At 41.5% G+C, this 11,219-nt stretch overlaps 1 protein-coding gene across 1 annotated transcript; it reads left to right on the top strand.

The window, feature by feature from the left end:
* The first annotated feature begins 1,981 nt into the window (after nucleotides 1–1,981).
* LOC116045490 (galactose-specific lectin nattectin-like) lies at nucleotides 1,982–8,103 on the top strand. The gene is made up of 6 exons (XM_031293144.1): nucleotides 1,982–1,990; nucleotides 2,892–2,907; nucleotides 3,883–3,986; nucleotides 4,748–4,886; nucleotides 5,054–5,164; nucleotides 8,027–8,103. Exons 1-6 carry the CDS (start codon nucleotides 1,982–1,984, stop codon nucleotides 8,101–8,103), a joined length of 456 nt encoding a protein of 151 aa, XP_031149004.1.
* Nucleotides 8,104–11,219: the final 3,116 nt, after the last annotated feature.

Genomic DNA, 11,219 nt, shown 5'->3' with positions numbered 1-11,219 from the left:
TTCCCCTCAGAACACAAGACAAAGTAAGAGTTTACTTGCAAAACGTAATGTGCAAAATAATCCCTTTTCTCGATGACATTGTTTTTGTCAGCTGAAAAACGTAATCACGATTAAAAGTCAATTCATTGCACAACCCTAGTTCAGTATAATGTAGCACTTACTATGAGTAGTAGATACGTTAGGACCAGGCTCTAGGTTCGGAGGAGTAGTTTGTAGTTAAATAACAATAATACCCCAGACCAAAAAGCAAGTTTGAATACCGGCTTTATATAAAAGGGTAGAAAGAATTTAGAAGCAGGTATAAATAGTAAATGGTACCAAATACACAGTTTACATACGCAATTCACATAACAGACCAATCTTTGCATTTAAATTCTAATTCTATTCAAGTTTTAACCTTTTCTTGGAATGAAAAAGATTTTTTTTTTCTTTCTATTTTCAGTTTGACTCAACCTATTTGGTTTCAAGAATAACTTTCAACTTAAAGGGGTGATAGAATGATTAAATAGGGTATTTTTACACTGTTCGTTAAGCTCGATGGTGTTTTTTGCCCCCAACTGCTCCTTCCAGGCAGCGCTGCGACCGCTGTCTTCAAGACACCTAACCCTAACCTTAACCTTAACCCTAACCATAACCATAACCATAACCATAACCATAACCATAACCATAACCAGTGCCTAATCCTAGTGCCTTCCAGGCAGCGCTGCCTGGAATGCGCCTTTGGGGGCAAAAAACACCGATAAATGTTCATTAAGGTCTCCTAACAGGGTATGTAACATTGGTTGGGCTGAAAATGGCCCAAGTGCTATTTTATGGGCCCTTAACTACCCTGTGAAAATGTGGTATGCTCATGAATATTTAGATGAGCTGCGCGCTGATTGGTTGAGTGAACCACATACACATACATTGGAGACGAGACAGCAGGTCTCATATTTCAGACACTGCAATGTTTTGAATTGTTTGTCTACTATTTCGTTATTAAATTCACTTCTGAGACTTTTATGCGAAAAATCAACTATATAAAGCTCAAATATGGGCCGTTTTATGAAAATTGATGGCAAATTGCAAATGTGTAAAGACGTGTCGGACTTCAGGAGCTCCACACAGTCTGACGAGAAAGTGGCAGCCCGCTTGCTACATACCTAGGACAAAGTCACCGTTTCTGGGTTACTGGACTACCGAGGTTCGGGGCTCCGAGGAGCTGGCCGGCTGCCGGCATAACTAGAGTATATTTACAGTTTGAATTTCGTCACACCACCTATATTACAGCTACTCCAAGATCTTACAAAGCTAACACTTGTGTCCGATTTCATTCAATGCATTTTTGTGAATTTCAGAGGTTTTGTTAGGAGGAGGCTAGCTAGCTCTCATGAATAGAGCTCCATCGAGCTCACCGCGGGCTCTATCAGGCGTATTAGGCGTTTATTTCCCCGATCGTTTGTTTAAACAACTCAACACACATATCCATTATAAGATTAACTGGAACCTGTGGTAAGAGATTGCGGGCGTAACAAGCTCGCTGACCATGCTCTCACTCACACACACCGGCCATTTAGCAGGAAGAGGGGAGCTGCAGTACCTGGAGCTCTGTCAGGGCAGCTGCGTTTGGTAGTCCAGTAACCCAGAAACAATGACTTTGCGCGTATGGAGCACTGCGGGCTGCCGGCTGTGACAGAGCTCCATCTACCTCACAGCAGGCCCGGGTCTGTGAAGGAGGACAGGCCGGGCGGTGAGGCAGTAACCCAGGCAGCACCGGCCGCTGAACTCCGACACACAGTCGGACAAAATTTGCAATTAGCCATACATTTTGGTAAATGGCACATATTTGACCTCTACGTAGTTGATTTCTCACATAAAAAGTCTCAGAAGTGAATTTAGTGATGAAATAGCAGATGAACAATGTATACAATTTCTGAGATCTGCGCGACCTATTCAGAAGACTACCTCAGATCAGTGGTGTAGCCTATGTAAATGTTGGGGCATGACAAAGGTAAAAGGCCAAATAAGGAGGAGCCGTTGAGATTTGCCCGTTTTCAGAGGCAGTTTCAAATTGTGAGATTTGCAGAGGAAAGAGGTGTCAATGGGATTTTGAGGTTCTATGTATGTCCTATTTACATATCAAACTGTTGTTATTCAACTATGACAAGGTAAAATTGGTTTTACATTCTATCACCCCTTTAAGTTCAATTAAATTTCTCTTTAATTTGCTATTAAGTTTATATTATTTTGAGTTAACTCAGTTTTAAATTCTAATTTTAATCTCAGTTAGTCATAACTTCTTATTTCAACTTAGTTATTTTAGCTATTTTAGAATCTTTGTTTTACTCAATTACATTTTGTGATCGAAAAATCGTAATCATGATTAAAAGTCGATTAATTGCACAACCCTAGTTCAGTATTACATGTAGTGATCACCTTCTCATGTAAAGTTCTTCACAATGCCTTGTTTCTGTAAAACGTGCTAACTTGTTTTGTTTATTTGATCTTCCTATGTCACCAAATAACATTGCTCTAAAAATAATTTTTCAAGTTAAATTCACATTTTGCATCACTTCATAAATAAGCTATCATTAATATACTGCGTCTCTACCCAGATGGCATCAGGTCTTCAGTCAGTCATCAGAGTTGATTGCGATATATGATCTCAAAGCTAGATGGGAGAAATTCCTACACATTGGACCTTTAAACACTAGTACCATGTCTCTGAGACCAACAATATGTTTTCATCGTATTCTGTCATTTCCATATTTTGTCTTCACAATAACTACCAGTGCAATATGATTTAGTGAGCAAGGTAGTGAATGATACACAATGAAATAAAAAGCTCAAGTCTAAAGTTAGAGGCAAGTTTAAGCTGTGTTCAGTACTAACTGTTTTCTTGCTCTTTACAGGCGGACTGTGAATCAGGTTGGTACTTCTCAGAGTCGGGGAGGTGGATGGTCATGATACAGGAGTTTAAGTTAATAATGAGTTATCAGATGTGTTTTTGCTGTTCTCCTGAGCAGACAAAGACAGCTTTGTTGATTTATAATATCGATAGATAGGCACTTATTCAGTTAAAGGATAGGTTTGTAGGTTCTGTTTTAAAACAATAGTCGGTGCCCGAATGAACATTGAAACAGGTTTTACTTTTTGTAATCATTCCTCCTGTTCAAACTGGCCATTAGAAGATCCCTTCTTACTGCACTTTCAATGTCAGTGATGTTGGACAAAATCGCACATAGGAGAAGTTAGCCTTCAGGGCTTTCTGCCAGATATTTCAGGCAGCAAAACTACTAAGTTAAGTTTAGGAAAAGATAGTAGTTTGGGTTCAAATTAGTCTATATCGACGACGTTTCATTTACGGGATTGTTCCAATGCCACCGGAGGTTCCGCCGGATGTCCCTCACCTCTTTCTTTGTGTTGGCGTTCTGAACTCTAAACTATTAGGTAAAATTCTCATCACACACTCGACAGCCATTTTAATTCCAGAGCTCGCCTCCCTACGTGCACATGTTACACCAAAACACGTTCCTTCCCGAGGCTATTTTGCAGAGGCACTGTATTGCGTCCGGTGTCCAGCCAAGACATTTGTGATTGGTTTAAAGAAATGCCAATAAACCAGAGCAAGTTTTTCTCCTATCCCGGAATATTGTGTGGACTAGCCAGACCTTCCTCTGCAGCGTTGTGGAGGTAGAGCTGGCAATGCAAGACTAGTAGCAACACGTTCTCCCTCCCAACTAGATTAAAATAAAACCTTTCTGGCAGAAAGCCCTGAAGGTTAACTTAACCAGTGTGTGGCAAAATCCATCACTGTCAGGGAGGTTGAAGGTAATAATTCAGGAGTTCAAGTTGTTTATACGTTTTCAAATGCTGCTCTAATCAGTTATAACTGTGTTGCAGACCAATGCTGTGAGGAGTGTAAGACCTGCCCTCCTGGTTGGACTCAGTTCAAAGATCACTGTTATGTGAACCGCCATGCTTCAAAGGACTGGGCTGATGCAGAGGTACTTTAAGGAACAATATGATAACTGCCAAATTGTATTCATGACATACTGTATGCTTTAAGCCAGCTCTCACTTCTGTTTTCAATTAACTCACTCCATCTCTCTAAATTCCTCACATACAAACCCATTATAAAATCTGAAAAATCTAAAAAATTGCATGAAACAAACTGTCGTAAAAACCGTGCTTAATATCAGAATGCCCATTTAGCCCAATTAAGTCCAAAGTTTCGTTATCCGTTTAAACTTTTAATCATTTTTCTACATTAAAGTATGGCGATCGGTATGGCCCCAAAGAAGGTAAATTTCCCAAAGATTTTCCAAATATTTTCCATTCAAGTCTATGAGGAAATTTAGCGCAGTTTTTTGCGATTTCCATAAAAACCGCTAGGCGAATCTCTTAGAAAAGACATAGCACACCTTTCCCGATCATTCCACACGATTTGATGTATTTTTTACCCATGTGTTGGCAACGCTGCAAGACTAGTAGCCAGACAAAAAATGTGGCGGAAGATGATGAATAAGAAGATAGAAGTATAGATAGAACTATGATGAATACTAGTCATTGTGCTGATGCATGCTGCTATAGCAGTGCATTGGCACACTAAATTATAACTGCCAAACTGTATTCATGACATATGCTTTAAGCCAGCTCGTTCACCAAAACTCTCACTTCTGTGTTTTCATTTAACTCATTCCATCTCTCAATGATTTTCTCTCACTCCCTATTTCTGTTTTCACTTCCCACTTTGTCATGTTTTTAGGTCGCCTGCATTGGCCTCGGTGGGAATCTGGCATCGGTCCCTGACAAAGACACATACGACTTTGTCAAAAACATAATCAACACAGCTACTGACAAAAATGACGAAACTTGGGTTAAAGGCCAGGACACGACAAAGGTGAGTGATTTAAAATAAACATGATGCGATGCATGTCCCCTGCAAGCCTGATATTGAATATGTTATGTTTTATTAACTGTTTATTAACGAGAGTCTGACTGGTGTGATTTGGACCACATGGTGGCAAAATATCTTTTTTTGTGATTGGAATGAACTGACCCTTCTTTCAAGAGGGTGTGTGGCTGTCAACTGATGGTACCAAGTTTCAATTCAGCTTGTGGGGTGCCGGGCAGCCTGACAACACTAAAAACAACGAGCACTGCATGGAGTTGAACTACCTCGGTACGCACCGATTATCTGATTGACACTGATCTGATGTCCTCCCAGACATCGATTGTACAAGCAGAAATTACGACCTATATTTAGGTTTCTAGTGGCGGCACCCTCAAGTGGCTGTAGTAATTATGACGGGAGCAAAGCAGGAAGTAAGGTGATAAAATATAATTTCCCCAAATTTGTCAGGTCTTTTACCCGGGAGAGCAGGGTTCATGTCCCATTTGAAAATAAAAGTAAACGGGAAGTGAAGTAACCAGGGCATGAAATTGGCAATGCGGGTAACTTTTGTGATTGGCGGGTGAAACTGTCAATCTACCTGCCACATTGGCGGGTAGCCAATGAGAATTGAGTGATTCAGACTTGTAACTATCGGTAAGCAGGGTACACGGTTGCTTACGGGCCTGGTCCAATCAGGGGCCCGCATCACTGGAAGACATTGATTGACAGCCGGGGCCCCCTATCGCATTTTCATTACTCACACATTCCCAGCATCCCACGTGCAGCCACTGACCAAGCGGGAGTGAGAACGGGTCAAATTCATTTCCTAGTTTCTGATATGAAGACGAGACGTGTGTGTGACTCGAACATCTCACATTTACCAACAAAACATACAGCGAAAGACCGTGCAAAACATTTCAGACCGTCCTGCCAACCTGTATACATTTTAACATCAATGTACGCTTAACGTTTTTTCACTCTAAAGTCAGCGCTGCTGTTTCAAATTGTCGGCTCTCTGCAGCGGGCGGGGCTTCTCCGTTTCCCCCGCGACTGACGCGCACACACAATCACACACACACAGACACACACACAAACACACGCACGCACAGACACACACACAAACGCACACGGTGGATGCAGGAAAAAACGCAGATGAGATGTACAGGATGACCTAAATTGAGGACAGCCACCCTTGTTATTGTAAGTGCAATGATAAGTTAAAGTCCAATAAGTACTTTATTAAACTGTATGAATGTGTGTCCCAGGCCAGGATAGGAAATTAACTAACAATGTTAAGATCAACAAGCCACTGACAGTGACAGATATGTTCATATTTGATTCATCCAATAAATTATTTTGTGTCTTAAATCCACCAGCCTTTTTCATATTTTACCAACATTTGCAGCATCCTGAGCCTTTTTGGTAAGGTTACTAGAAAATCTCAGCCCAGAGTAATTAATTAATAGTAATAAGTATTATTCTCCCCAAAACAAGTTTCCTTTTTATTTATTTTTTTATTTTTAAGAACTATACAAAAAAAATTCTTGTGTTATGGTGCGCATTCACCAGTGTTTTGTTGTTGTTGTGGTGGCATAGGCTACTCCTGATTTTGTCAGTCATCTCATCTCTTATATGCAGTGGCGTAACGAGCCAACACCGGGCCCCTATGCAGGATTATCAAGGCGGGCCCCCCTACTACAGCACGTGATGACGGCGCAATGTTCACGAGTAGGCTACCATCAATAGGACAGGACAGGATCATAGAGACACAGCAATTCCTGTTTTCACCTTTATGACGCAAAAACAAAACTGGCTGGTAAAAAGTCCCTGTGACAGGTGGATTTTTAAATCCACCTGTCACAGTGGGTGGTGGTCATAAAAGTTAACTTCATGCCCTGGAAGTAACGTCTATTTTTAACTAGAGATGGCCCGATACCATTTTTTGCTTCCCGATACCGATTCTGATACCTGAACTTGCGTATCGGCCGATACCGAGTACCGATCCGATTCCAGTGTGTCATATATTTATTATGTTTTAACAACTGTATACTACTATCCCTGTATGGATGTGATATTATTTCTATCGTTGTTGTCAGTCTGGCTCAGGTTAAACTCTTTGTGAAACATGAACAATGAATGCCACAGAACTTTCTTTTATTCTGCAGTTTGACGTTATAACGGAAAAAGAACATAAATAAACTACTTTAACGTATATTTTCTTTAGGGCTTTATTATGTGGTATCGGATTGGTGCATAAACTCCAGTACTTCCCTATACCGATACCAGCGTTTTAGGCAGTTTTTATTTTTAACCCAATCTACCATCTTTTTTTTTCTTAAACCTACATTGTGTCATTTTTTGAGTTGATTCTTAGCAAAAACCCCCTTGTTCTTTCACAAATATGTGCTCATTCATGTGTAATTACTTCCACCAACTACTCAAAGTATTCTCGTAAGCGTAGACTCTGCCATTTAGAATTATTCAGAATACATACAGGCGAGTCGCTCAAATGGCGCCCGCCATGTAGCGCCTCCATCTTTAAAATACCTTAGCCAAATAGGGACATACCTCCGCCTTTCGCACTTTTAGACCGTGACGAATGCCAGCTGGGAGGGAAAAAGAGAATTAAAACGACAACGCGACAGGCAAAGCAACAAGACCAAAGTTAATATTGGAGTGGCTAGAACAGCTGCGTGTATACACAGACGGAGATACTAGGAGCTAACTTGGGGTTCGGCCACCGTAGCACTTGAAACGCGCTCGGAATGGGAAGGGCTAGAAAGTAATATTCAGTTGGTTGTCATATACAATTTCACTGCTAGATGGGTGAAATTCTTACACGATGTAGCTTTAACTAAGTAGTTTTGGTGCCTTAACATAACCAAACTGCGACCCTTTCACAACTTTAAAGATGTGTTTAAAACCGCGACCTTCACGTTCTCTGGTTTAGATATGAGGTCCTATTTCCTGCCACAGCTAGGGGCATTATTTTATGAAACGCTCCTGTGGGTCGTAGTAGAGGGTAGGAACGACCGATATCATTGTTTGGTTTGGAGGACTTGTTGTTCTGTTACTATTTGAACATAATTGTGAGATTAATCAATAATTAATCAATCTGCAGCCCTAATTGTTTGTTAAACTCTACTGTAGGGTCTCCCATTGACGTGGCTTGCAATCAAAAGAGACCTTTTGTTTGCGGCAAGCGCCTTGCCGTACATCCCCACTGATGATGTCACATCCCCACTGATGATGTTACTTCTACCAGGGTGCCAAGCCTCGATGACATCGCTGCTGGAAGATCTATCGACATTTCTGACTTCATTTCAGTTGATTCAATAACCAGATGAATCCCGTTCAGCAATCTCACGTCTTTATAAAAGATCAATATTTTTGTGTACATTTTTTTAAAAAAACGATCAATTGATCAAACAAATTTCCCCAGTGGACAATAATGACTGACTATCTATCTATCTATCTATCTATCTATCTATCTATCTATCTATCTGGACCTTGCCCTTGGATTCTGCTTTGGACACTGTCACACTCAACAGGGAATGGACCCACAATGCACGACTCAGGTGAGTAAACTTCACAAATGGGTTTATCAACAGAACAGAATCCAACAGAATCCAAGGGCAAGGTCCAAAAACAAACACAAGTCAGGAAAGCCAGTGGTATAAAATCGCTAGGCTAAGGCAAAGTCAAAACAAGCAACGGGTCAAAAACTTACTAGGAAACAGGAACTCAGGAATACAGGAAAACAGGAACACGGGAAAAAGACTCAAAGGCTGCACACATGGAAAACAGACAATCTCGCCTGGGGTAAGGGGAAGACTGAACTTAAATACACAAGACAGGGGAGACAATGAGACACATAAGGGCGGGGACAGGTAATCACACAGGCGGGAGAAATATAAGACAGGAAGTAACACCAGACAACACATGGTGGGGAACAGAGAGACTCAAAATAAAACAAGAAATGGAAAACTAACAGAAAACATGAAACAAACTAAACACAGAAACTTGACACAGGGACGAGACATGACAGTTTATATACCTTCTCTGGGTGTTTTGGCTCAGACACCTGCAACATGTCTTTCTCTGACTACAGAATACAGTTTAGTTTTTGTAATTAATACAGTACAGGATATTTGGGCATCACCATCCATGCATCGATACAGTGAGCTGTCCAGGACAACTATGAAACTAAGTAGTGTTCAAAGGGATCTGACTAATTGGTCTGCGCTGCTGGCATCGCTACGGCAGAGATGTTCACAAGTCATTTTTTGGAAGTCCAAGTCAAGTCTCGTCTTTGAGCTCGAGTCCAAGTCAAGTCTCAAGTCTTTGAGGGGCAAGTTCAAGTCAAGTCTCAAGTCTTTTGCCAAGAGTCCAAGTCAAGTCTCAAGTCTCTGGCCATCTGATTTGTCCCTAACACTGTATTGTTAAATCTTATGAATTTAAAGCATGTCCTGTAGCTACCATCCAGACAGTACAGTATTGAAATCAGTTGTGGGATAACTTTATGGGGTCTACTTAACACATCACTCTAGCCCTCTGACCTGGTGAAAAATTAACCTAAGTCTGTCACATCTTATGGATACAACTATAAAGATACAATGTGCCTGTTCCCAGCATTAGCACAACACTTTGCGATGGTTAGCTTGTTACCTGTGGTGATATATGCTAAATGTAACGTCTCTTTCTCTCAAAAAAATGTCTAATGTCGAAGTGGAAATCAAGACAATAGTGGCAGCGCCACACCAGTTACAGAACAACATGCATCTCAGTGTCAGTCCAAATTACGCACAATAAGCAGTTTGAATTCACTGATCTAATGCAATTTATTTATTTATTAATTTTTTTTATTTATTTTTATTTATTATAAGTGTTAGTACGCTCAGTGAAACTGAGTCCAGCGCGAGGGAGACCCAACTCAGTGGAGGAGAGGTTAGTGAGGCCAGAGTCTCCACGGCAGGTAACAGTGCGCACGGATCCGCTGCGCCACGCATGGATGAAATAATGAATTAGTAAATAGGACTACAGTAACAGCAATTTGTGCAGAATTAAGACGGTCAAGACGGCCCAGTGTTTGGTGGACCGGGTACACCTTGGTCACGTAATAGTCTACAAATCATCCACGGGATCAATTACGCATCACCTGAGTTTGCCCCCCCGACACAGCGTTTGTTCCTGGGGAGATGGATCCGTGCGTCCCACCTCCTGTGCGCCATGGATGTCTGAGCCTCAGCAACTACTAACTATAAAGATACAATGTGCCTGTTCCCAGCATTAGCACAACACTTTGCGATGGTTAGCTTGTTACCTGTGACGATATATGCTAAATGTAACGTTTCACTTTCTTAGCGTGTGAGTGACTGACCTATCTGGGTGCGTTTTGAGACGCCTGATGAAGTTTGACGTTGTTGATCCAGCATCATTTATCTTGCTGCCACACACCTTGCACGTAGCTGTTTGCTTACTGCCACTGTTGAAAGCAAAACTAATGACAAAAGGCACAACTCTGGGAGGACTTGGTGTCGCCATCGTCAATGTATTTTTATGTGTGAGTGCGCGCACATAAGGCATAACGCATGCGTTACGTTGCACATTATGGCAAAGGGCAGGAGACATGCAGCTTGTCATACGTTTCCCCAATGTATATGCGCCAATAAAAGAAAATAGAAATACATGAATAAATTTAGATTTGACAAAGCAGTAATTGCATGAAAACATGTTGTTGACGAGTCTCGAACCTTGACTCTGAAGTCTTTTGGGTCGAGTCGCAAGTCAAGTCTGAAGTCAGCTGTTTGTGCGACTTAAGTGCGACTCGAGTCCAAGTCTCAGACTTGAGTCCCCATCTCTGCGCTACGGTCCAGGATTGCTGTTGTTAAAATGAACATAGTTCCTCGTGTGAACTTCTTATGTACAATGATCCCCTTACCCCCACCAATTAATTTCTGGAAGAAACTTGATGCCGTTATCCGGCAGTATATTTGGAATAGTAAACAACCTAGGCTAAAATACTCTACCTTGCAACGTACCACGAACACGGGAGGCCTGGCCCTCCCCTACCTTAAAGTGTACCATAGAGCCTTTCAGCTACGGGCCCTCAGAGTGTGGATAGACCCCTCATCTACAGTCCCATGGAGAGAAATAGAGCAAAACCTCACTGGAGGTCTAAGACTGCAAGACCTCGCCTTTGCAGGTGTGTGTCCAAAAAGTGCATGCTAACCTATGGCCCTATTATCACCAACACATTGACCAACTTTAAACAGGTGGAGGAGCAACTTCGCTACACCAGTAAGTGGCATTTGAGCACGCCAATTTGGCACAACATGCACTT

The sequence above is a fragment of the Sander lucioperca genome, chromosome 12 (genome assembly GCF_008315115.2).
Source record: "Sander lucioperca isolate FBNREF2018 chromosome 12, SLUC_FBN_1.2, whole genome shotgun sequence".
Classification (NCBI taxonomy): Eukaryota; Metazoa; Chordata; class Actinopteri; order Perciformes; family Percidae; genus Sander; species Sander lucioperca.
The sequence above is the reverse complement of the archived record's forward strand: the minus strand, read 5'-3'. Positions and strand labels throughout refer to the sequence as shown.

Bases quoted from the DNA above. Each gene is read 5' to 3' on its own strand.
- LOC116045490 (XM_031293144.1), top strand. The intron at 3,987-4,747 runs GTACTTTAAGGA...TCATGTTTTTAG, and splicing joins AGGACTGGGCTGATGCAGAG to GTCGCCTGCATTGGCCTCGG. The intron at 4,887-5,053 runs GTGATTTAAAAT...CCTTCTTTCAAG, and splicing joins CCAGGACACGACAAAGGTGA to AGGGTGTGTGGCTGTCAACT.